General features: G+C 36.4%; 1 protein-coding gene and 1 long non-coding RNA gene across 7 annotated transcripts; one reads left to right on the top strand and one right to left on the bottom strand.

The window, feature by feature from the left end:
- The first annotated feature begins 4,635 nt into the window (after positions 1-4,635).
- Positions 4,636-26,213, top strand: LATS1 (large tumor suppressor kinase 1). Of its 5 annotated transcripts, XM_026083709.1 has the most exons (8): positions 4,636-5,176; positions 9,082-9,232; positions 11,091-12,619; positions 18,407-18,989; positions 20,112-20,294; positions 20,538-20,644; positions 20,952-21,027; positions 21,589-21,678. In XM_026083709.1, exons 1-7 carry the CDS (start codon positions 4,826-4,828, stop codon positions 21,024-21,026), a joined length of 2,979 nt encoding a protein of 992 aa, XP_025939494.1. In that variant the 5' UTR covers positions 4,636-4,825; the 3' UTR covers position 21,027; positions 21,589-21,678. The 5 variants fall into 5 exon arrangements, with proteins under 5 accessions (XP_025939494.1, XP_025939471.1, XP_025939463.1 ...); XM_026083686.1 differs by lacking the exon at positions 20,952-21,027 and having other exon boundaries at positions 4,637-5,176; positions 9,082-9,217; positions 21,589-26,213; XM_026083678.1 differs by lacking the exon at positions 20,952-21,027 and having other exon boundaries at positions 4,638-5,176; positions 21,589-26,213.
- Positions 12,286-27,351, bottom strand: LOC112974606. 2 transcript variants are annotated; one of them, XR_003256343.1, is made up of 5 exons: positions 27,062-27,351; positions 24,348-24,445; positions 23,148-23,369; positions 20,517-20,626; positions 12,286-12,371 (listed from the first exon to the last, which is right to left on the bottom strand). It is a non-coding gene; the product is annotated as an uncharacterized LOC112974606 (long non-coding RNA). The 2 variants fall into 2 exon arrangements; XR_003256342.1 differs by lacking the exons at positions 12,286-12,371; positions 20,517-20,626 and adding an exon at positions 22,011-22,092.
- Between the last annotated feature and the right edge of the window lie 119 nt (positions 27,352-27,470).

The raw sequence follows: 27,470 nt of genomic DNA, 5'->3' as shown, positions 1-27,470 counted from the left end.
GCCGCTTGGACCACGGTGCCGCTGCCTCACGAGGTCCCGTCGCCCCAGTGGTGGTGCTTGGCCGTGTTAGTCCCGCTTATGTTAGTCCCACTTAGCTCCCCGGGAGAATACTTAAGGTACTGAGGAAACCCGCACTTCAGCAGACCAAATTGAAACTCTTCTTACATATAGATGCATGCTGTAGTACATGCATACATGTTTTACCCCGGGTCACGGTCTGGTACTTGCTGTGCAACAAAAATGCAGTTTCTTAACACTATCCATAGGCTTGAGGTACTCATGGTTGTCATATACTGAAAATTTTTATCCCAGTGTTGCACTTCTAGTCTGGATGGTCCTTGATGTGTTGGATCCTTCTGTACTAATAGAAATATCTTAGTACCTGTCTGTGCCAGTGCTACTTATGCTTTGGTCTTCAACGGTTGCCCTGCTGGTAGCAATGAAGATCACTCTTGCACACTCGAGAAATAACTAATAATAAGAACTGAGAATATATTTGTACATAAGAAGAACTATATCCTATTAAAAGGAGATAGTGTATAAGAATGGAAAGGAGCAGAGCAAGCATACAGTGCTGCTCATGTTCAGCTAGCCTCCAGTCTTTTTCAGCTCAAAGTCTTCCTCAAATGTATGTAGTCATAATTATTTACAAATTTTCAGTGCCCATTTTCCTCCTCGTTCTATGTAAATCTTTAGTGCTGAAAACATCCTTTGTCAAAGAGCCTTACAGCTCAACCACCTATTACCTGAAGAACTGCTTCCTTTGGTTTGAGCCAAGCCCCTACAAACTTAATTTGATACCTCCCAAATTCTTGTTTTAAACTTTTTCTAACAAGAGTTGATTGAGATTATGTGGAAGATAAGTTATTAGAATAGTGATATGGGAGAGGAAACCAAAATAGATTGTTTTCATTTCTAGCTGAATATGGAGCACCATATAGTACTTAAATGTATATTCAAAATTTTTGTATATATTAAATTTTAAAAAGCTACTACAAAGCTGTGTATTTTTATTTCCAAGAGAAGTTGAAAGGCAGTGAGAGAACAATAGCATGTTACTGTCAGCATCTGCAATCACTTAGTGTTTTCATTCAAACACCTATTTTTTATGGTCCAGTCTTTTGTGATATGCTGTAAACAGACTGGTATTTTTTTTCTTACAGTTTGACCTGTAGAAGAAAATAGTTTATCCTTATATTTTGAAAAGGAAGGAAAAGTGATTTAACTGCTTCAGGGAAATGGAGAATGTCATCAGTGGAAATATTTGCATTAACAAACAGATGTATCAAGGGCATTTAACCATACAGGACTGCAAGGGGGAATATGCGGCAGTTCCCTCAAGTACAGTTAGTGTTTGCTAGTTAGATGTACACAGTTGAGAAGGGTTACTTCCTGATCAGTCAAAACTTGATTGTTTTAAAATGTGTGTAAATGTCTGTAAGAGGAGGTGACTTGATGGTCCCTGAATTTTGAGGTTCTCCAAAGCAAGGTGAACTGTAGTCAATGATAATGCTTGCTTCTTCATACTTCATTGAAGTAGAGGACTGTTCTAATTGGGTTTCTGAGCAGTTAAGACTGTAGTTTCACATACCCATGAAGTTGTTAACCAATACTGCTGCCAAAAGAAACAACCCACCAGGAAAAAAATTACTTTTTATCTGGATAAGTTCCCTGGCTTGATTCACTCTGTGTGGCCTTAGTTAATGCTGGCACAGAGTAAGTGGACTGGCTGTTTTACACTGGTATAAACCACTGCTTCTGCTAAAAATGTATGTGAAAGTGTAACTTTATTTTCCAAGACTGCTTAATCCATATACTATATGCTGCAGTTGCCAACAAAATAATAGTTATTGAATTCTTAGAGCATCCCTTGTATTAAAGTTCTCAAAGCATTTTAAAAAGAAATACAATTATCTCTTTTTTTACGCCTAAACAAGTCAGTGTACAAGGTGATTTTATTTTTTCCCCTAGGCCATCTGCTTGAATAGATGGTAGATTCTAGGTCTCCTGATTTACAGATTAAGTGTCATCTTAATTTAACCTGGAGTTCTCCTAAGGGTGTTACATTTATTTATCTCAGCTGCCTGCATGGTGACGGTAAAATGAATATTGAAACACTAAATAAAATTATGGTGCAAAGCAAGTGTTTTCTTTTGGATTCCAGGCCTTTCGAACAGCTTAAAATGAAAATGTTGTATATAGACATTTTTTTACTTCTCTCATTTGATACTTGTCTGACACAAGATGGATCCCAACTGTTTTATCTAGATTACCTGCCAGTGGTGAGCTAGTAATTACTCCTAATTTTGACTGAATTTGAACAAGTAATCTGAATTACTAAGCCTCTAAGCTATTCAACCTTGTTGTTATGTGCTGTGGGATGAACTTATGATAGAGGTTTCACTTCTCTGGAATTATTAGCATGTTATTAGCACGTATCCTCACACACTTTTGTGTACCAACACATGCGTTTTGAAAAACAGATGTCTTGAAAAGAAAGGAAACTTCCCTAGCAAAGCTAAATTCTAGTAAAGTGGTCTAAACAAAGTTTTTTTCTCCCTTTTCTTTGGAGGAAAAAAAAAGTGTTTTTTAACTGAATATTTTCCATGTGGTCTTAAATTTTGCATGTTTTTAAGTGATCTTGAAAGTGGCCAAGATTAAATTGCATTTTAATTTCTCTCTTGGCATGCTTTCTGCTGTATCTAGATTAGTTAGTACTTTGAGCAAAACCTGTTTATTATTAAATCTCACTTAGATGCCTGATGGTCTTTTCCTTATTCAGTGAACACTGAAGAAATGTGTGTTACCAAACTGCAGAAAAAGTTCTAATATCACTATCAAATGACATTCCTTTAAAGTTTCAAACTTAGCACAGGTCAAAGAAAGCTTACAGGTACAGTCACAGCGCTTAAGATTTAGAGAATTCCATTAGAGAAACTAAATTATTTTGTAAGTGTTTGGCCAAGGAGAAGGGAGTTAGGTTGCTATCCCTTATGTTCCTTCTTCTCCATCCTTATTTATGTACTACCCTTCTGAGCTATCAAGTTTCATTCATATATGGGTAGTATGTACATTTCATTCATATTTGTATGTGGATTAGAGGGTTCTTTTTCCTATTAACTTTTTGTCATATTCTTCCTCAATCACTGAATCAGTAGTAGGTTTATGACACTGCAAATTATCATAAAAGTGAAACTTGGATGGAAGGAGAGTGGCTTTTGTGTAGCCTGTTTAAAACTACTTAGGCACCTGTTTAATGCAAATGTCTAATATGAGAAACACTTTTGTCTCTGCATTACTTCTTTAAGAGAGAAGTGATGCTTACAAACATCTGAGTCCTCAAAAAGAATCTTTCAGAAAACTAGAAATGCAAAATTTTAACACATTGAGAAACAGAAACAAGAAAAACAAAATATTTTTGTATTGTTACTTATTATAGTAAAGGAACAGTATAAATTTTTACCATTCTTTTAGTTGCCTTTGTAAAAAAAGACAATGCTAGAATATGTAATCTTTGTATCTTACACTGCCTTTAGTATATGTTCTTCCTCTATGGAGATACAAAAAGTTTTATTTCATGATACTCTAAAAGGGTACAAGGCTCTATAACTTCTTCAGTGTTTCACCTTGGTTGCTATATCCTTTATCATACCAATTACAGTACAGGCTAGTTGCACGGCACAAATGCAAAGGTTTTACTTTGCTGCAGAGCACAGRGTTCTCCCTGATGAGTCAGCCCCTTCAAAACACAAACGTTATTTATTTGTTTTTGGCAGAATGTTCTGTTTCCCTTACCAAATGTCACAGTTGTGCTCTCAGTGAATTTGATGCTTGAATTGTTTAACAATTTTACAGTAATAAAGTTTAAGATTAAAATTTTTAAGCTTTCTTTTTTCCTCCCTCCACCCAACTCCCCTTATGTGAAAAATGACTGAGTTATTGACAACGAAGCAGTCAAGAAGACTTGAGCTGCAAGACTGTGAAAGCCTTAGAAAGCTGAGCCCTTAAACAGAATTAAATGGAAAATGTTACAAAAATCATAAACTTGCATGAGCTTGCCCAGTGTTTGTTTTTTAAATATATGACTAGTAAACAGTGGATAAAATTGTTACAAATATGTATACTCTCACTGGTGTGCTGGTGTTTGTATTTCTAACTTCCACCTGTTTGTGGAGCTTGATGGCAGAATTGCTGAACAGGTTATTAACTCTATATCCTAGCTAACTGGCTCCTCTCTTGACGGATCAACACCTTCAGCTTTAGAGAGTGGACAGAGAGAAGGGGGTGATGGGAGGGAGGCAGCAACCAGCAGAGAGGAAAGGCAAAGAAGTAGTGATGGATGGAGTGCGGGAAGCATGTGCAGTGTTTCCTATCTTCTCTTGAAAGCTTTGTCTGCCACCCTAACTTCCTCTTTACTCCAGATCCTTTGTAATTTAAGACTGTTCAGACTTGAGGCATCTAAAACGTTGCTTATTAATGGAATGTTAGAAGGTCAATGCAGTTTGTAATTTAGGTTGACTGAAGGCTGCCTGAAGTTGCTTAGCACGTGTTCAGTACTACAGAGGCAATGCTACATGTGAACATTTCACCACCACCAGTGCTATATTGTGAATTTTTTCATTCCTTTATGTGTAACAGGAATTCTTTTGTTTTGTTTTGTTCCAGAATAGCTATTTTGGGTTGTGAGAAAATTCAGCACTACAGGAACCGCAGCTTGACAGTGAATAATAGTCACTGTTTTCACAAGTTCTGAAACTACCAGCCAATCTTTGTTGAATTTTGTGTGCACAAGTCCTTGGTGAAGGTTGCATATATACATGTTTTCATGAAGAGAAGTGAGAAGCCAGAAGGTTATAGACAAATGAGGCCTAAGACTTTTCCTGCCAGTAACTACACTGGCAGTAGCCAGCAGATGTTACAGGAAATACGAGAGAGCCTCAGGAATTTACCTAAACCCTCCGATGCTGCTAAAGCTGATCACAGCATGGGTAAAATGTCATCTGAAGATCTTAGACAAGGCCGAAATCCCCCCAAATTTGTAACGTACCATAAAGTTTTGCAGGAGATACGAAACTCACTTCTGCCTTTTGCAAATGAAACCACCTCAGCAGTCAAAGGACCATCAGAAGTTAATCGACAAATGCTGCAAGATTTACAAGCTGCTGGCTTTGATGAGGTGAAATGTTTTATTTTTAAGATTTGTTGTTCTGCTAACTATAAAGTATTAGTGCACGTTTGGGGTGGGGGATTGATCATAAATTGGTTTAAACAGCTTATGGTAAGCAGAATATTTCCTTGAAAATCTGACAGGTTTCTAATTAGGACCCAATGAGACTGATAATATTGGGGAATGAAGGAGAGGAACAAAAGGATTTAGAGAGGTTTGGCCTTTTTTAGCATCCTGTGCAGTTTGCTCTTATGTGGTTGGAGTAGGCTGTTTTAATTATTTATATCATTTTTAGACAGATAGAAATGGACTCTTTAGAACATGGATTTTTCCTCATAGACTCAAAAGAATTTTGAATTGTGCTCCATTAAAATATGTTGATAAAATATGACCATTCTGAATTGAAAAGCAGCACCAAATATTTCAGAAATGAATTTTAATGCACTTTTCACATCTGTAGTTTTGTCTATCCTTACATTATGTACTTTATCAGATACAGATAAAATAACAGGGTACATAACAAAAACAGTTGTGGGCATCTTCTCTGAATTACATCTTCAACAGAAAAACAGAAAGATTGTATCCCTTGGAAATTTGGATATATGTGATTRCTCTGGTATTGTTGTCATTATAAGAATGGAAAACTAGATAATTGCACAGTCTGTGTTTTGAAATTACTGGCTAAACTTATTTCTGTTCATTCACTTTAGTAAGTGTAAGAATTTAAGTTGTATTGATGGACAAACGGGTTTCCAGAAATAAGAAATTAGTGTACTTATAGCTCTTGTGTTTCTATTGGGATGTACACATCAAACTAAGTTACTCCCATTTTCATATGTTTTCTGTAAACCTGAGTACAAAAACAGGTTAAAGAAAAGCTAGCCAACCACTCATCTTCCAAAGGAAAATGGCACTGTACCACAACAGGGATTGCCCTTTCAGCAGTGCACTGATCTCAGTAAAGACCAGCTCAAAAGTTCTGCCTGGTGTGATGCTTCAAGGCTTGCAGAGAGCTCTACCTCTAACAGGATTGAACTTCTCCAAAGCTGTAAACTGGCATTCCTTATATCACATCCCTTTATCAGGTGCTGATAGTGTCTTTTCATGGCTTACCCAAATACATGGTCCAGACTGCATTTTCATTAAGAATGAAAGGGTTTTTATAATGATAAATGATTTTATAATGATTTGTTGCTGCAGTGTGGTTTGTTGCTGAGGGTTTGTTTTTTTTTACGCTAGATCAGTTTTCAGATTCATTTTTACAGAATGAGCCCACAGTCATCTGCACTAACTGAAGAGTGATATGTAGCCAGCGAATAAACTAGAAAAGTATCTTGAGTTAGTAGTTTTGTTGGACGCTTTGTATCTTGAAATCTTTTACTTCTACGGTTTGTTCTTGGATGCAACTGAGAATTCCCTGGACACTCTTTTGCAATTATATGGACCTTTTTTTCAGGCAMAGTGTCAAGGTAAGCAGTTTCTGCCATGTGTTAACCCAGAGTTGTGTTTCCACAGTTGCCCATATTGGACTGACCTGTAAACATGCAGGGAACAGGTACAGCTGAAACAGGAAAGCATTTTTCTTGGAGGGGCTGAGACAGCAAGTAGGAATGAAATGGGAGTATATTTTGAGCTGGGATTGTTTTTTGAACTGAATCATAGCAGAAGTGTATGTTAGCTACTTACAGTTGGCCAGTCTGGGCTGTTTCCCACATCCATTGGGTGTGTTCATGATTTAACAGATTACATGTAGAACTTTTACTTTCATGAGCTCTGGTGTACTGCTGGCTTTCTGTAGAGATTAATATGATACCTAATAGTTACCAAGTCCATTATTTGTTTTAATTTTCTCTGATCTGGATGTACCTATGTGAGCAATGTTTCTTCATCTCAACTTTAAGTGAGATTTCATTGAGGTATTGAAAATGGATTCAAAGTAGTTCATACAAATTTATTTTAAACTAGAGAAAGGTCTCTTACTTTGCCATATTCTGTAGTCACCACTTGGTGACCCAGTCAGCRCTTTGCATTTGGAAACATAATGATTTTATTTTTTTCCCTCATATTTTTTCTGTATATAGAACATTACAGAAGGTTTGCTGGTTCCCCCCCACACCCCCCCTTCTGATAATAGGTAGTATTCAGGATTAAAGCTGAAACTGATATATATAGTAATACAATTATAGGAGAATGCAGTTCATTATTTTTTCTTTTCTTTTTTTTTTTTTTAAGACATCTTAAATAGCTCACAGGAACTCTCTCACCTGTTAAGACTCAAGTTCAGTCCTCATATATTCTGCATTAGGTGATACACTTCAAGACATTTAATACTTCACCACATTGGTGACGAAGGTGGTTTTTGYTCTTCAGCCAGAGGAGAAATATATCCTTTGATTCTTCCTCAGGTCCTCTGGTTAATGGAGAGAGAAAACTAAGGATAAATTACAGTTTTATCTTTAAAATATTGCTGGTTGTTTATCTTTATGGCTTGGTTAAGTGAGTTCATTATTTTAGGTTTATATAGTGCAGACTTATTTTGCTGAAAAGCCAATAAATTTGATTTTGAAACGTTGATTAAAAAGTAAATTAAGGTTGATACGTAGACATGAATGATGAGTCCTATAAAAGCACATTCAAAGTGGAAATGAATTCATATACTGTGGACAACTTAAATCTTCTGTTTGCACAATGACCAAGTAGCATACTGGTGCTGAAAATGTACTGCTTTGCAACAAATCAGTTTTGCCTATAACAATAGAAGTAGCGCAGGCATAACCATCCGATGAAGGAGCTATGTGATTAAAAGCTACATCTGTTTTTTCCAACAATGACAGCTACTCTGTAAACCCTACTGCAAGCTTATTCTATATATTTTTTTGTTTTAAAATCCCTTTTCAAGGTTCTGTTTTGTCCACTAAATTCAGTTATTGTTTTCGAAGACTGTGTGTAATTATGTACATTTGTAATGTCAAAAATGTGCACGGGCATGGTGAAATTATGAATGTGGATTTGAATTTTAAACGGATACTGGCTACTTCCCTTCTAAGTCCTCACTTTCCCATTGATTTTAATAGTAGGTAAATCATGTCTTATGTAGATAACTTGTTCAAACAATGTGAACTGAAATGATCACTTTGACATGACAAAATAYAGCTTTAACAGATCACTAAAAGGCAGTGTGCTTAATTATAAAGAGTTATGCTGTGGATTTGTAACTCTGAGTTAACTGCACAAATCCATTCAATATAAGTGGGAGAGCAGTGTCTGACTTTAACCTTCTCTGAAATTCTGCCTCTGTTGCTTGACTTTTTCCACTGACTTTAATGAGATCAAAAACACTGATCCGTAATACTTTTTCCACTAACAGAGCTTTTCTCTTAAAAAATAGAGGCTAAATCTACCTCAAAAGTAATGAAATTTCTGCTAATATTGTTGTTTTCATGCACAAGTCTTTCTTTGGGAGAAAGTAATGGAATATTTGTTGACAGAAGTCATTCTGAGTTGAATGAAAATGAGCAAAAACAGGCTTTTGAATTTCACATTAGGGTATTTGCCATAAAATAACTTAGGTTGACCTCTGGTCATTGTATAAGCGAGCTGTAACCTGAGTTGTGCATATCAGTATCAGTATGCCTGTATGGACAAACTACATAAGAATGGCGAGATGAGACAGAATTTACATCAAAATATGGTTCTTCAACAAGCTAGCTTTCTTTCTGAAGATCCAGACTGTTTAAGTGTGTTTGAGGATCTGTTGCGGAGAAAAAATTTTTAGATTATTTTTTAATTGATTGAGAGAAATTAGTCATGTACTACCTAGATAAAATTGTGGAGGGATATTTGGCCAAATCCCCATGATTTTTGCTATTGTTGCCTTTTTTGTAACTTTTTTTTGTATATAATTTTCCCTTTAGGATATGGTTGTACAAGCTCTTAGGCAAACTAACAACCGTAGTATAGAAGCAGCAATTGAATTTATTAGTAAAATGAGCTACCAGGATCCTCGTCGGGAACAGATGGTTGCAGCAGCAGCAAGACCTGTTAACGCAGGTATGAAACCACCAGGTAGGTGTATCCAGGGTAATTCAGTAACTCAGCGAGTGTTTCCTTACAGGTGGAAAATGTAAAATAGCAAATTCCTCCTTCAYGTGCTCACAACAGGAGAGAATGAGATGTTGACTTAAGTTTTTTCCTTTAAAAATAGTATCTAAAGTATGTAATATAGTTCTTCTGAAAGATAGGTGTATTTGACGTGAGTCTCTTAGGTGAACATGAATTTTTTGACTGCATATTTTAGTATTGTATCTAAGTATTATATCTAAGGAATGGCATTCAGGTCTGGTTCAGATCTCATTTTAGTCGTTTTTGCCCCTAGTTGATGTAATGCCCGTATTTAACTGTTAATATCAATTGCCATGTAGAGGTTGGTGGTGAGCACTGCAGTTCAGACTGGGAGGGCCACAGGAAGCAAATTCTTATTTTAAGGTTTTTTGTCTTTCTTTTCAAACACTTTCCCACAGAGCAGCACAACGTATGCATGTGTTGCATCTGGTTCCAGTATTTGTATTTTAGGATGCCGTATTTCAGGATCTCCCTCTCTGGTTAATTTTCTATTTAGTTCCAGATTTTGTTTGTATGTTTTCTAAGGCTGACTTGATGTTTTTGTGGATTTTAGGGGACAGACTAGAGCATTAGTAGCAACTGAATCGCAAGTTTGGCACCATTACTACTCTGTTAAAACATACAAACACATTTTTAGTGCATCTTGATGTTTTCTTTCTTATCAGGTTTTAGTAGCATATGCCTAGACTGTACTTCACAAATGCAGCAGAAATACTGAACTTTTATTCAACTGAAGTCAAGTGCTGACTGTTGGTTCTGTAAAGTTACATTTAAATTGATGATACAGGCATGAGAAAAATGGGTAGTCAAGATTAGCAAAGTATAGCATTAATTTGCATTTAGCTTGTGAAATAGGGTTAGATGGTTAGGTAAACATTAAACCATGCTTTCAGCCATGGTTTTCATTATTACTTGCAAAGTTATACCAGTTGACACTATATTTTGTTGAAGATACAGTGGCTTTCAGCAGTTGTAGTACTGCATGTATTTACAGGTATCTCAATACTGTTAAAAGCACAAGACTGCATACGCTATCAATTCCTTGCCTAGTATTTTGTTTATGAGATGCAAAATAATGTATGTAAAATAAATATATTGTAGAGTTGGTTCAGTAAGTTTTGCTTTCATACAATTTTATTTCTTGCCTCCACACAACACTTTTACCCATAAACACATAATTGTTAAAATGGAAGTAACTTACTCAAATTTTGCATATGAAGAATTTAATAAACTTGGACGAACTGTATTGCGTATGGGGTTTAAGTGGGCTGTTTGCTTTTTTCAGAATTTCAGTTAAATTTTAGTTGAAGAGCACTTCATCTATTGTAAGTGTTAAACTGGAAGGAATAGCAACTTGACTAAACTTATTTTTCCATACTGTTATTTTTGTGCATTTGTACTGAAGAGCTCATTGGAATGTTGCTTGCATGCATAATTAATACATAGTGTGCCTAATAATTCTGCAAATTACTGTTTTTTTCTTGATTAAAAATTACAGGCACATCAGTAATTTAAACAAGAGGCATCTTCAGAAGAGTGATTTGTAATGTCTGTAAATTTCCTATAACATAGTTTCTTTGCATTTGTTTGCTCATATAATGTGTACTGGGCATACTACCATGCCATGGTGTGTATTACCAGATAAATATGAATCTTTGATGCAAAATTCAGTGAATTATGCTAAATCTGAAAATTTCCATCATATTGCTGTAGTAATTAATGCAGAAAAATAAAATACTCAAATCAGTACATAGAAATAATATATAGTAATATTATTGATACATTTTTCTCTTTATGAAAGGAGGGACTGTGCAGCAATCAGTTCACCGCAGACAGAGCTGGAAAGGTTCTAAGGAGTCCTTGGTTCCTCAGAGACATGGCCCTTCCCTGGGAGATGGTGTAGTTTATCGCTCAGAAAGTCCCAGTTCTCAGCCTGATGTAGGAAGGCCATTATCTGGATCTGGCATAGCAGCATTTGCTCAGGCTCATCCTGGCAATGGACAAAGAGTGAATCCGCCACCTCTACCACAGATAAGGAGCGTCACTCCACCTCCTCCACCTCCTCGAGGACAGACACCCCCTCCAAGGGGAACGACTCCTCCACCTCCTTCCTGGGAACCAAACTCTCAAACAAAGCGTTACTCTGGAAGCATGGAATATATGATCTCTCGCATTTCTCCAGTACCACCAGGAGCATGGCAGGATGCTTATCCACCTCCGCCAATGAATCCTCCACCCATGAATTCTTCTGCACAGGCTCAGAGAGGCATGAGTGCTGTCCCCATTGGCAGGCAACCAATAATCATGCAGAGCTCTGCCAACAGCAAATTTAGCTTTCCCTCGGGAAGAGCTGGAATGCAAAATGGCAATTGCCAGGCAGAATTCATAGTTCATCAGAATGTTGTGTCTGGGAACTCAGTGAGTCGCCAGCCACCCCCATACCCAATAAATACAACTAATAGGCAAAGTCCTACAGCACTGCAGATGCAGGCAGGAGGATCTGCTCCTCCTTCAGCATACACCAATGGAAATCTTCCTCAGACAATGATGGTGCCAAATAGGAATAGCCACAACATGGAACTTTATAATACAAATGTAGCTGGAATACCTGCATCCTGGTCACAGCCTCCACCTGCACAACCACAGTCGTCACCTGGCAATGGACATGAAATCCCTACATGGCAACCCARTGTTCCAGTAAGATCAAATTCTTTCAACAACCATCACGGAAATAGGCAAAGTCACTCTAGCAGTTCTCAGCCTTCAGCTACAACAGTAACGGCTATAACACCGGCTCCCATTCAGCAACCAGTAAAAAGTATGCGTGTGTTAAAGCCAGAGCTACAGACTGCCTTAGCACCAACTCACCCTTCATGGATGCCACAACCAGTGCAAACTGTTCAGACCATTCCGTTCTCTGAAAGTCCATCTACAAATATGGCAGTTATGTCACCTGTTGCAGAGGCTCCAAATTACCAGGGTCCCCCACCACCTTACCCAAAACACTTGTTACACCAGAATCCATCTGTCAATCCATATGAGACAGGGCCCAAGCTCAGCAAAGAGGAGCCACCTGTTTTATCTAAGGAGGAAGAGAATGAAAAGAGTTATGAATGTGTTGATTCAACAGATAAAGAAAAGAAACAAATAACAACATCACCTGTTCCTGTTAGAAAAAATAAGAAAGATGAAGAACGAAGAGAGTCTCGCATTCAAAGCTATTCCCCTCAGGCCTTTAAGTTCTTCATGGAGCAACATGTGGAAAATATACTCAAGTCACATCAGCAGCGTTTGCATCGGAAAAAACAACTAGAGAATGAAATGATGCGGGTAAAATCTTTCTTCTTTCTAAATCTTTGACTGAAATTGTTTCAGTATTAATTTTAAGAAATGTTTGTTAATAGTAGGGTGTTTAAATAGTACAGATAAACAGAACATTGCCATATAGTGTGGTATTGAAGTTTACTTTCAGTTTTTGTGTTTGAAATGTGTCAAATTCTTCATTGCTTTGTTTAGGTACTACTTTATCATCTTAAAAATTAATTTTCTTAAAGTAAGATTTTGTGTGTCTAAACATAAGTCATCTGACTCATGTATGATAAAGTGGAGGAAAGAAAATCATTTTTGCATGAACTGAGATTTAACGGTATGGCTCATAGCTTTGTTATGGATTATATTTAATTAATAATTAATAATAATTTTATATTTAATAAAATATATTTAATCCTGATTTTTTAGAGCATTTTTTGCAGTGTTTTTAATAATCTTTCAAAACATTGGAGGTACAAATAGCAAAGCATTGACTAGTTGTAGGCTGGTCAAAGCCTTTATACAGTCACCCAGTGATGCTTCCTTTAACTTTCAGCAGTTTGTTGCTAGTAGTAAGTTGTTTGTTTTTTTTTTAAGAAGTTCACATCCAAAAAGTCAGTATTAAAAAGCTACGATTTTTAGAATGAAAGAGACATGGTATCTTCTGTCTAAGTATTTTATAATCCAGGTTGTAATTGTATCTATTTAAACAAGGTATAATTGTATGAGATAATGAAAAACAGATATCAACAACAACAGGTAAAATCAACTTTTTCCTGCCCAGGCAGAGTCAGTGGTGTCCATTCCTGGGATTTCATGTTCTATTAAATGAAATTGAAAGGGTACACATTGGAGCTTATGTATACATGTGTCATTTCAAAAGCAAAACCAGTGAGAAGTAGCAAAATTATGATTTGGAAAAATGGAGATTTGAGGTGTATTTACAAAACTTTTTTAACAACAGTAGCTGAAGACCTGAGAGAAGTATGATGTACCTTTTAACTGATTCTGTGAAAAAAATGTATTTGTCTTATGCCACTTTCTTGAAATGCTACTTTTAAAATCCATGTTTTCCTACTCTTTGAAAGTTCTTACTGTAAGCTGTAGTGTTTTACAAGTGTATGCTTAATCACAATATATGTAAATGTTAGCAAGATTTCTTCCTGGAACTCCTTCTAGATCTTTATTCTTAGTCTTTCTTTCTTTCCTTTTCACTTCCACTAACAGCTGATTTAAACTATTAAGGTGTGGGAAGCTTTCCTGAACTCTGTAGCCTCCATCACTGTGTAGGCAAGTAAGATTTTGGAGCAACAGTATTTAAGAATAGCATGATCCCTTTTTAAAGGATTTTGCATGCATACCTGCATCAAAATTAAGCATGAATTTATTTTGACTATTTGAATACTTAAATGTAAGATTATAATTAATGTTGATATGCAAACCTCACTTTCCCTTCTTACCATGTTGATTGTCTTCCATAGTATCACAGGCATAAGTATTACTGATATGCAGACACTGATACAACTTTCCTTGATACCTTCCTTGTGCCTTTAAAGCAGCCTAGTAAAATGTATTTGAAATGAGAAAACAGATTTATAGTATTCATGCTAGATTTAAAGCTGGGGTGTTTGATGACAGGGTGGAAAGGGAAGGGTGGAAAATGGAGTATTATGCTGCAGTAGACCTCTCCTTTTTTATCAGGGTAAAGGATAGAAATCCAACAGCAGCAAAGTATATTGCAGATATTCATGAAAAGGAGAAAGGCAAACTAGCTCATTACTTATTTTAAGGAAGTTCAAAAGGATTAAGCAAGTATTGAATCCCCTCATTTCTTCCCTTTAGTAGAAATTTTGAAAAAAAAAGTTATAAGAATGTGTCTGTAGCAGCACTTTATATGGTATCAGGTATCCTAGGGAATAGTGTGGAGGTATCTCAAAAATATGCAATTTATATGTGTGGATTTACTTCCGTTACTCTAATGTCCAAATATTATATTGGATAGCTTTGAAAATATATTTGCCCCAAAGAACAACTAATCATGATATAAGACACAGCAAGATTAGAAGGAATCGCAATAAGAACAAATTGCGTGACATCATATTCAATAAGCTCTTTTGTCTGGCGTTGAATAGAAATCATTGCAGGTATGAACGTGAGCATTTGTGCAGTTGATAAAGTTGGTTAATTTTTGGTAGATGCTGTAGCTGAGGGGAGTTCTAGGGAAAATACTTCAATGCAGAGGAGAGTGATCAGTATGGGATGAATATTTATGTTTTGATGAGTGACATAGGAAAAAGTGAAGACTGGGTCGGGAAGACAACAGATTAGGGTGCTTAGACTATTTTTAACAACAAAAAGTTCTTAGGGTGCAACAGCCAGAAAGAACTAGAAGGTAAAGTTACAAGCTACTTGGAGACTGTATTTACMTGACTTGCAGTGATTAATTACTGTACTGGGTCTCCCACCTTCCCGTGTTTTGTTGCTAATGAGGTCATATTCTTTCCCAGTTTTCTACTGGTCAGTGGGGTTTGGTTGTGTACAAGTGGGACTGCACTGAAGCAGACTTTGTAGTTCAGGTGGAAGATGAGCAGCTGACCCATTGTGGCCTAAAATTTAACAGGGTCAGGTCTTCAAATGTGTTTGTTTAAAGTTTGCAAAAATCCCACCTTCTGCTTTGAAATATACCTTAAGCATGTTTATTCACAGAAAACTTGAGATGTCTTCCCCTGTATCTYTGTCCTGAAAGAACAGTGCCCTGGGTATTGCTACAGTAATGTGTTGTGGAAAACATAACTTCATAAATCTGCTGTTCTTGATTTGGACTAGAGAATTGAAACTATTTCCCATATCCAGTCTGAAACTACTACTGTCCAATCCTAACTACTGAAATGTTGATTTGGGCTAGGAAATTTTCTTTGATTTTTTGACCAAAAATTTTGTCTCAGATTTGAGACAACCTTTCCCATTTAAATCTTTTTGAATTGATACTCCTTGTGAAGTTTGTTTGGATAGATAAACATTTTGTAAACATTTTCCTAATTGCATCTCCTTTGGATCCAGTTTTGCTATGATGCCTGTAAGAAATTTTCTGTGATTTTAACAGATTTTTTTTTGAATAGGTGATGTATAGTGTCCTGAAAATATTTAACATTCTAAATGGCATCTGTATAACTGATCTTTTATTGCTCCTTTTTTCTCAGTCAAGCCTGTTATATTTTGTTTCAAGTTATATTTTAAGTTGCACAAAGCAGGAGTCATCTATTAACATACGGTTTATACAAGTTTAGACTAGCGGTTACCTAATCCTGATGATGGTCCTGAATACTATACTGTAAATAGTGTCTTAAGTGTTAGGAAGACAGAAGTGGCAAGATGTGGTACCATAATAATAGATAAGATGATGTGAAAGTAAGAAATTGGAAAGCCTCTAGAATAGTGGTTGAATAGAGGTGATGATGTTTGCAGGGATTGCAGGATGTTTGGCCATATTCAATTTTGTAATCAGAATGTCCAGCAGAAAATGAAAAGAGAAAGTATAGTGTAGGTTGAACTAGGAAATCATTGCTTTAGGATGGTGACTTCAAAGCCAAATGGCAGATAAAATAATTGMGGTGCTATAAAAGGAGCATATACAACTTTGAAATTGCTGATAGAAAGAAAGCAAAAGCAGGAATGAACATAAGGCTATGTGGGGGTAGTATCACAGAGAAAAGAACATAAACATTTGAAGGAAGGTTCTGCTCACATTAAAACCAAAAAAAACAGATGTTTTGATTCTGGGGCCTGAAACTTGCCCAGAAAAATGGCACTGGAATGCTTTAAATGAATTGAAGCCAGCAAAGGTATATTAGAAGGAATCCAGGTTGGAGTATGACAGGAATGCTCCGGGTGGTTATTGTAGATAAGTGTTGCCACGCTTTAGCTGATGAGTTACATGTGGCCTGCAAGTATTTCGGCTGTCAGGATGTTAGTATTGTTGACCAAAACACCAGGGGTGTTCATTCAAGATAGGGGCACACACAGAGATGGAAGTCAGGAACTGATACTGTGTAGAGGAATGAGCCACTTCAAAGAAATTGCCCTGCCCAACTTACTGGAACATAGAGTGGAAAGCAGTAAAGAGTGTGCCTGAAGTCCTGCTATAAAGAGGTGGATTTTATGATAGGAGGGAAAATCAGGTCTTGGCTTTTGGCAGAAAGCTGAGTGGTAGGATGCATGTGTTTGGCTTGGGTGAGCAATGGAAATAGTGCCATGGGGTAAGGTTCTGGTTTGCATAGATGTATGGGGAAGCATGAGAGTCACATACTCACTCCTTCCTATAATTGAAATTCTGCTGGCATGGTCAGGAAGTTTAGTGATTTCTGCTCTAGCTAGTGGAGGTCTTTCCTACTGCAGCTCCTTAGTTAGCTCTTAAAAACTTACTGCTACTATGCATATCCTGGCTTCCTTTTGCTCTGTAAAGAATCAGGGAAGCAGTTAATGCAGTAATCATTGTACCCTCAGCTACATTTCCATAGTGAATATGGAATTAGCAAAGTTAGTAAAAAGATGAATTATTTAGCCAAATATGATCAAAAAGACTTTTGAAGGACTGTGTTCTTTTACTGCAAAGGAAAGCTCAAAAAGCTTTTTTTTTCTTTTTCCTCTCTCTCTCTCTCTCTCTCAACAGTAATATGTAGGGAGAGTGAAAAGCATCAAATATATTTGCTTCTGCTTTTTACCTTGGTTTTCTTGAGACTTCTGTATTGTTTGTAATGTTTGATCATATATCTTTAAGAAGGGTTTGGATTCTTCAACAGAAAATTCCTAAATACTACTGATTTAAGTTGGATAAACATTGAGCAATTGTAAGAATGCAAACTGTTTAACTTCTACCATCCGATTTTTTTTTAATATCCATTTACTAGATGTGCAGATGCAGTGTGGTCTTCCAAGATGGATAAGAGCTCAATTTTAACATAAAAATAATCAGAAAACTTTTTAGGCTTTCTTTGTTTTGCCCAAGAAGCAGAAAAGGACAGAATCCTTGACAGGTCTTCTTCAGTTAAGAGAATCAGTGGAAACAATTAAAAAAAAAAAAAAAAAAGCTTGCAGGGGAACAGTTTTCACATGTAGTTATAAAATCTTAAGGCCAATACATTAGTTATGTAAAGAATCAGTTTAGCAATGACACTGTTAATCCAGAGCATCCATGAAAAACTGAGCATATAGAACACTTTATGACCTAATTTAATGATTCCCAAACCAAGACTGTAGACCAACTGCTGTCTGACGCCATAGTAAATAGTCTTTCAACTGTGTTAAACTGGACAATTTACAAACTTCTAAGCTGCATGGCTATGCTGGTGATCCACAAGAAAATCTGATGGGTGACTTTGTCCAAAAGTTTGGAAACTACTTGACTAATGAGTTGACAATTTAATATGAAAAAGAACTATCTGAGAGGGGGCGAGCGCTAATGGCTTCCCTCCTGCACCACAGTCTTGTTGCGTAAGGGGAGGGTAGTTTTCTGCTTTCTCACCCTCTTATCTCCTTGAGAACATATTCCCTTCTCAAGAACCTGCTGGTGCATGGCACCTTGTGCATTTTGCTGTTGAAAGTGCCCCTTAGATCACACGTTTTGTTTTGTATCACTCCTATGTGTTTTCATAGAATCCTAATATATAAATTAAAAAATTTTTGAAGTGTTTTTCCACATTGTAGATATAAGTATGTGGTTTGCTTTGCCTAAGCCTTCTAATTATTTGAAGACCACCAAGAGTTAAGAGTAGTATTCACTCATCAGATTTAATTCTGTTTGCTGCACAGGTTGGATTGTCACCAGAAGCCCGAGATCAAATGAGGAAAATGTTGTGCCAGAAAGAGTCTAATTACATTCGTCTAAGAAGAGCTAAAATGGACAAGTCGATGTTTGTAAAAATTAAAACCCTGGGAGTTGGGGCATTTGGAGAAGTCTGCCTAGCAAGAAAAGTGGATACCAATGCTTTATATGCAACAAAAACTTTGAGAAAGAAAGATGTATTGCTTAGGAATCAAGTTGCTCATGTTAAAGCTGAGCGGGATATCCTTGCAGAAGCTGATAATGAATGGGTGGTTCGTCTGTACTATTCATTCCAAGATAAGGACAATTTGTACTTTGTAATGGACTACATTCCAGGTGGTGATATGATGAGTCTCTTAATTAGAATGGGTGTCTTTCCAGAAAATCTGGCACGGTTCTACACAGCAGAACTGACCTGCGCAGTTGAAAGTGTTCATAAAATGGGCTTCATTCACAGAGATATTAAACCTGATAATATTTTGATAGACCGCGATGGTCACATTAAATTGACAGACTTCGGGCTCTGTACAGGTTTTCGATGGACCCATGATTCAAAATACTACCAGAGTGGTAAGAAAAATATAAATAGTTTCCTTCTTATTTTGTTGAAGCATCATTCTTTGCCAGGGCTTAAATAATAAGTGACGGTGACATTTCTTTTCTGAACAGCAAAGCATCTAGCAATGTATCTGCACACCATTCAAACTGCAGAAAGCAACATTTAGTTAGACTTTCTAAGTGTAGGCCTTGATTCCTTAAGGCAGAAGGAATAAGCTATGTTACTCTAAGTTTGTCCCATTAGTGGTTTCCAAAAGTTGGGGAGAGAAAATCACAGCTGTAACCAGGTAATTACGTAGATACAGCCCTACCTCAGTTTTGAAGATAGGCTTAAAGTTTAAAATTTAGGTGTTCTTGAAAGTCTTGCCTAAGTGTCTCCTATACTTCCATTCAGTGCAACCTACTGATTTATGAGAAATGTTTCAGTAGGCTTTCAAAAAGCCTACTTGATGCCTTAAAAAAAATGGTTGAAAAAAGCTTGAGCAAAGAAATTTTCTCAGTACTATGAGTCGCAAAATGCAGATTTCATAATAACCGATACAATTTTTTTGCTTTGCAAAAAGAAAAAAAATCTTCAAAAACTATTTTTAAGTTACTTTTGGCTTGTTTTTATATTAAAATATGATGCCTCTTAGGCCAGACTATTACACAGTCACTAGAGAGGAAGCAAAAGTATCAACGTTATTCAAGGTAAGAGAATAAAACTGAATAATCACAATATGTGGAAGATTTTAAATGTGACTGATTTTTCAGCATCAGTTGATTCCATAATACTTTTATGTTGTTTCCTCTGTATAAGAGCAGGAAAAATATACATCCTGTACACTCAGTGTGTTTTGTGTCCCCCCCCCAGGAAAAAGTAACAAAAGATCAGACCTGATATTTTGCCATCATTATGCCAAAAATTAACTTTAAAAAAAGAACCTCAAAAGCTGATATTTTATATCATAAGCAAAAAGTTCAAAATGCTGATATTCTAAGACCTTTTTAGTTCTTCTTTTTCCATTTTTGAGTATTGAATTTGAATAGATTCTGTCTTAAAACAAGGACTGTTAACAAATGGAGAAAATTGCATCTTAGTTAAGAACTAAAGTAATCTTCCTCAATTTTGGCAACTGTCTCGCTCAATTGTAGGTGATCATGCACGTCAAGACAGTATGGATTTCAGCAATGAATGGGGTGACCCAGCAAACTGCAGATGYGGAGATCGGCTGAAGCCACTCGAACGCAGGGCTGCACGTCAGCATCAGCGCTGTCTGGCCCATTCCCTTGTTGGCACACCTAATTATATTGCACCAGAAGTATTGTTACGAACAGGTGAAGAGTTTTTACTTTAATCTTACTGCAAAGTAACTGATACCCAGGTAGTGTCCTTCAGCTTTCTTATACATGCACTTTTACCAACTATATGATGTTTGACAAAAAATAAATATTAAATGATTGTTAATATGGAAGTCTTAAGTACTGAATAGAATTCTTTAGTAAAACCTTTTTATTTTTATAAATAAAAGTTTTAAATTATCCTAAGGCTTTGATTACCTAGTTTTGACTTTGTTTCAGGTTACACACAATTGTGTGACTGGTGGAGTGTTGGAGTAATTCTCTTTGAAATGTTAGTGGGGCAGCCTCCTTTCCTGGCACAAACACCCCTGGAAACACAAATGAAGGTAAATTTAAAACTCTCATGTTAACAGTCTGAAAAAGCCAAAAAAGTGTGCTTGAAATTAACATAATCTTTCTAATTTGTGATGGAATCAAAGGTGATTTTTGAGAGTGCTACTGTATACAAGTATGTTATAAAGTAACAGGATTACAGGTAATGCACTTATTTTGTAAGGTATCTTTAAGCATCAAGATCCTATCTTTTCCCACTCATACAGTAAATATGCCAGCTAATAATCACATTTCAAATCTCAACCATCCCCTTCCTGCATTCATTTCCAGGTCCTCACTTTTTTTCTTTTCTTCTTCCAGCATCTGGGTGTTCTTTTCCCAACATTTGCCTTCCCTGTCCTCCTGCTGTCACCTGCAGAGGATTTTCTTTGGTGAAGTATGTGCTGCTGCTCAACATAAAAAAGTGGAGGAACAGAGGATGAGAGTGGCTGCCCAGGGTTACTGGTCCCACTCAGAACTGTTGGTCCTTCCCTTCCTGAGTCTCAGCCATTTAAGAAAATCCACCAGGGAAATCTTCTGCAAGTGCCACTTTTGCAAAGTTACATTTGGCTTGCAAGATATTAGTTGGCCCATATGTAGTCTTTAAAGCTGTTATCTTTCCAATGCATCAAGTAATTCAAAATCCATTTGCCTCACCCTCTTTTTAAGATTATAAGCTGGGTGCCTAGTTTCAGATTCCAGATACTGGCCTTTATGATGCCTTTGCTGCATTACGGCAGGGGTGTTCTGTGCCAGACTCCAGTTTAGACCTGGAATGTGAATAAATTTTATCTAGATTTTGTCAAATTCACAAACAAAATATTCCCTGCCTTTCTGAAAAAGCAGCTTCAGGTTTTCCCTCTAGTGTAAAAACACTTTGTCAAATGTTTTTTTTTTTCATTGGGGTTTTTATTTTTATGAAATAATAAATATAACAACACCTCTTTTTGCTTTTAAGGTTATCAACTGGCAGACTGCTCTTCATATTCCACCTCAAGCTAAACTGACTCCAGAGGCCTCTGACCTTATTATTAAACTCTGCCGAGGGCCAGAAGATCGTTTAGGCAAAAATGGTGCAGATGAAATAAAAGCTCATCCATTTTTTAGAACAATTGATTTTTCAAGCGATCTACGGCGGCAGTCTGCTTTCTACATTCCCAAAATTGCTCATCCTACAGACACATCAAACTTTGATCCAGTTGATCCAGATAAATTGTGGAGTGATGATAAGGAAGGGAACATAAATGATACACTTAACGGATGGTACAAAAATGGAAAACACCCTGAGCATGCTTTTTATGAGTTCACATTCCGAAGGTTTTTTGATGACAATGGCTACCCTTACAACAATCCAAAGCCCATTGAATATGAATATGGTAATCCACAAAACTCAGAACAGCAGTCAGATGATGACGACGATGATGATGATGAACAGGCAGGTAGAGGGGTTCAAAATCGTGACCTGGTTTATGTTTAGTAGAGGAATAAAAAATAGATAAGACAAACTTATTTTGCAGCTGAATTTTTTGAAAAATCTCTTTTAATAAGAGAATTGACAGAAGATTGCTAGGGTGAATATATGCACACTTTTTTTTTTTAAACACTAAGACAGTTATGTCTTCCCCACTCCTGTACATTTTGTTTCCCCAAAATACAGGGAAATCCTTCTCAAACATTAATTTATTCCAGCATTGTTAATCGTTTAATTTAGAGAGTTGATGTTTGATGAAAAAAAATTATGACCTGAATTTTATTATCAGTTCTCTGTACTCTAAGTACTCAAAATAGGAAATAGTGATTTTTTTAATCCTAAAGAGATGCCTGGTATCTGTTTGTACATATACTAAATAATTTTAAAAAACCAAATCTTTGTTCCAGAATTTTTTAATGACAGTTCTTCCTTTCATTGACCAAATATAAAACCTACTTTACACTAATAAAGCTATCTGATCTATTTCTGAAAAAAAGGCTGCTGTACCCTCCCTTCTCACAATACTTAGCCTAGTTAGAGTGTTGGAAAAACTGAGCCATCTGTCTGATGAAATGTTTGTAGCCACTGCAGTAATGGCATAGTTCTCAGCTTTGGAACAAGAAAGTCTTGACTGCAATATGATTGTAAAGTGATAAAGCATTAAAACTAGTCTTTTATTGAATGGGTAATTGAATTTGAAGTTAATAACCCTGTAGCATGTGAGTGGTACTCTTAAAGCAGAAGGAGCATTCACTCATAAACAGCTTACTCTTCTCCTGTCATCAGTTCTGTTATGTGAGGAAAAATACTTTTTGAACTCTTCTAGTTTAATTTTCTGATTACACCATACTGTAAAGTCTGTACAATTCTGCTGTATTCAGAATTTTTAGTTTGAAAAAATAAATTTTAGAATATTTTCCTTTCTTATACACTTGAGATAGTAATGGGAAAAGATTAAAAAGTACGGCTTTTGAGAGTGTTGTTGAGGAGACCAGTGTGACTTGGCTTTAACAGTTTTCCCCATAGTTAACAAAGAGGAGAAATACCATGCACAGTCAGTGTGAGCTGTCAGTTTCTCTCATTACACCTTCAGTGCTTCCTCTTTCACAGCCCAGTTCAAAACAAAAAACAAAACTAGGAACATACAGCTGTGTGTCCTCTGTTCTGCATTATTGCTTTTGTAGTTTTTCACAGCAGGTGAGCGGCATCTCCTTGGTCTCATGGTGGGAGGGTGATAACCTCAGGAGGCAGCCCTCTAAGCAGCTTCCCTGTTGAGAAGATCAGGAGTTACGTGTGGAAGAGAGAATTACATTTCTTTCTCTGTCTCTCTTCCACTCTCTCGCTCTTTCTCTATCCTGCAGCTAGCACAGTGGTAAAGAAAGTGCACTATTTGTAGTTAAATTTGTGTCTTTTTAGACATTCCCTTTTTGGAATTGAATTCCAGTGACTAATCTTAATGTAACTGTAAGGATTACTGCTTTTTTTTAAATTATTATTTTGTGCCACTGCACTGGCATTATAACTATCTAAACATCATGAAATTGCTATTTGTAGCTGTTCTCATAGTGAACACCGGTCACTAGCTTACTTTTCTCACCAAGCTGGTTTAAGAAATTCATGTGTTCTTCCAACCATTTATTCCCTTTCTGTGCTTCAGTGTCTTTCTCTGTTGTACTATGCTAAATAATAGATCAGTGAAAAAAATGGTTGGTGTTTAATATTTGGAGATTTTTTTCTTGTAGCCTGGTTCATTTGAGTGATTCGGTTTCAAGTATAGCCGAAGAAATAGTTTATATTGGCATAACTGAGGAGGAAGTGAACTGCAGTAAAGAGAGAAGGGATGGTGGAAACTTCTTAAACAGACTTTGCCACAGGAAAAAAATATTTGTGGATGTTCACCCCTATACTGTGAAGTGCTTATCATGATGAAAAGACAGTTATTAAAAACACTTTGTTTTCTTAAACAGGTAGCTACTTTCTGTGATCAAAATAGATTTCTCTGCTTGTCCTACAGTTGTTGAAACAGAATAGCTTTTAAGAATTATTTTATTTAGCTTAAATATTATAAAATGGCTGCAGTGTATAACTACTCCATTTTATACATTATGTAAAAAAGATTGTTTTCAATGTAAATGAACTTTCAAAGATTATCCTCCTTCATAGTAAGTATCCCAGTAAAACTGGTCTGCTTGTCCTGGAATAAAATATATTACTGGTTAAAGGTAATTTAATCAAACTTGCCTTACCTGTGACCATTTGTGAAATTTGCAGAGAAAATAATGGCAGTTCTTCATTAAATTATCTGTTGAAGCTGCATTTTTATCTGAGTATATTTCTCCTTTTCCTGCAATATATAATATATTATATTCCTAACATTATAACTGATCTTTTAGCCCGTATGTGTTTAAAGGTGGGGGGGAGTCCTCTGAAGGCACCACAGTTCTACATAAGCTAAAACAATTGTTTTTATTAAAAGAAATATTTGAGTCTTTTAAACAAGTGTGCAAGTACTGAAAAATGCTATCTTTCCATTCTGAAACAAATACAGAAATAATTTAAATCTTTAGAATTCAGTAGACGCTTCTGGCATTTTCTGTTACCTAGTGTTAGAAATTCCATTGTTCCTTGTTTGAATTTTTCCATCTATATGCTGCAGTTTTATATATTTCTTTGCAAAAATGCAGTGTGTTGCAGTTCAAGTTCCTCTTTGAGTGGAAGAAAAAGATTTCATGTAAATAAATGTTGCTCCAGCTCTCCAACATGCTATGCCTTACCCAAGTTTGGAACTCCCATAAGTTTCACATTTTACATATGTATTCAGAGGGTGCTTAAAATGTGGAAATTTCAGTAGTGACCTGTCATGGGATTGGTTTGTACTGGTGGTTGAGAAGAGATGGTCATAACTAGCAGCTGTGAGATCCTACAGTAAGTTTTAGTTCAGATTACTTTCACTTTGTAAAGAATGAAAATAAATTTCTCTTGTATGTGCCCCATGTATACATATAATTTGTATTTATAAAATGTTCTATAACCATGTAACTACTGTAAATACTATTCTGATATTCAGTGACATTAAGTCCTAGGGCAGGCCCTCTTGCTGTGTCTTTTCTGTCTTCAATTTGTAGTAGAATATATAGAATGTATGACCAGAGAGTCACTTTGAGACTGACATATCTTCTGCTGTTGCAAAATGCAAAGCTGTGAGTGGGAGTGATTTATTTAGACTCCATTTAATATTATTTAGCTAACAGGCAGTGCAGCAGGTGGGTTCTTAGATGCTGCTGCTGTCACCCAAGATACTATTAGACTTTGGGTTTCAGATGTCTTTGGTGTTTCAAATGAGACCTTTAATCTGTTTGCTTTAATTCAACCAAAGCAAAGAGAGAATAAATTTGGGTCAATGTCATAGTAATATGTTTGAGCGCCCTCAGATGCTCTTGATAAAGGCACTATTCAAGTTTACCTATATATATATATTTATAAAATATATATATATATTCTCTGTGTGTGCGAGTGTGTGTGTATATGTATATATAATGTCTTTTTTGTATTATAAACATTTTACTGACAGAACACTACAATTCTATTAAAATTTTACTTTAGATTAAGAGAAAGAATTCCAGCATTTGTGGACAGTATAACTGAATCATCTTTGCATATTCCTGAATTTTATCAGCTACTGGTAATTAGTGACATTCTTTCTGCGTTTTATGAAACTGTTTCTGTTTTCTCAAAATCAGCCTCTTTAGTGTAACATCTGCTGGGATAATAAAAAAAATACGAGTCTTTATAACAAATGAAATCAAATTCTTGTTCTGCTAATCAAATATGAAATGTAAATTTTAATTGCCCAAATGCATTTGTTTTCTTTCCTTCTCCCTCACCTACCTCTCTCCCAAGTATCCTTTATACTGCAACAGCTTAGTGGTTAACAAAGAACTGGTATATGTTTAATGGCAAAAATGCTACTGTAGTTCGCTGTCAGCTCATGTTGTTTGTAACCTGTTCTCAAAACTCTACATTTTGGTGTTCAGAAGTTGAATTTGTTGTTGCTCTTTCCCTGTCCTCTGCTGCCTCTTGCATCAAAATAATTAAAACTTGTTTATTTATTATGCATAGATTATGCATCATGAAGCTATTCCTTCTCTTAGAGATATAGCAAATCCCAGTGCTCATGTTTATGGGAAGGAATCGTCTTTGAGAAAGTCTCCCTCTTTAAGTGCACATCTTAAAACTAATGATGCAAATACCTATGTCTTACCACAGAGACTATATTATATCCAAATTCTTCTACCTTTGTTTTGTAAAAAAGCATAGCACTACTCTTTGTACATTAACAACTGATAAACAGAAGAAAAGTAGTCCCTCCAGCACATATTGTTCAGGTGATATGATAAAATAAGCACTGAGAATTTTAGAAACACATTGACAGTTTTATCTTATAGCTAGAGCCATGTAGAAATGGTTGCTTTAAATTCAGACATTTATTAAAGGGATAGGCTAATCAGCTGACAGCTCAAAAATGTTAAGCAGATAAATATCATAGGAATAAAAAGGGAAAAATGGGTGGGATAATTAAAAGACTACATAATACTGCAGGTGTTCTGGGTTCACCCTAATGGACTATCATAAAGCTGCTGTATTGGACCCAACCTTTAGATCCTATTTGTTGCTAAGCAACTGAGTCTATTTAGACAAGTGATCAGTTACTATTCCATCTGGTGCACTCCACCCAAGGACAGTTTTCTGTGGCACCTTCCAAAGTGGCTTATTGAACTTGGCATCTAGTTTTCTTAAGCACTGTAGTACTTGATGCATTTTCTTTCCCAGATCTTCACCCTCTGTAATAGTTTGAAGATTTGGAGATTGTCACAAAGCAGTAAATATGCAAGCTCTGTGGAAGAAATGTATACATTCTTTTCACTAGACAAAACTCATCCCTGAAAATTGAGGAAAGTACCTTATTGCGAATCCTCTTCACAGGCTGATCTTAGCTCCGTCGACTGTTTGTCGCAGTTTGTGTTAGTAATACCATTTGAAAGGCGGCGCAGGCGCAGTGTTCAGCTCGCGAGCGCCAGCGGGTGGAGTTGGGCATGAGTGACGGAGGCAGGGAGATCTTCCCGCGCAAGCATTGGTGGTTGAGTGGTGGAATTTTTGCCTGCCAGGCGGGAGTCCCGGGTTCGGTTCCCAACCAATACAGCAGCTTTTTGTTTCTCATCTAACCCCCCCCCCCTTTTTTTTAAGACGATCTCACCGATGCCAATTGTAATAGCGCTAAAACAGAAAAAACAAAAAAAAATTCTCGGACACCAACGTTTCATCAGCCCGGCTCGGCCGCCAGAGTCACCTCCCCCCTGCCCCCGCGGTGC

This window comes from Apteryx rowi, unplaced genomic scaffold (assembly GCF_003343035.1).
Source record: "Apteryx rowi isolate R43461 unplaced genomic scaffold, aptRow1 scaffold_118, whole genome shotgun sequence".
Lineage (NCBI taxonomy): Eukaryota > Metazoa > Chordata > Aves > Apterygiformes > Apterygidae > Apteryx > Apteryx rowi.
Note: the sequence above shows the minus strand (reverse complement) of the source record. Positions and strands in the feature narration are given on the sequence as shown.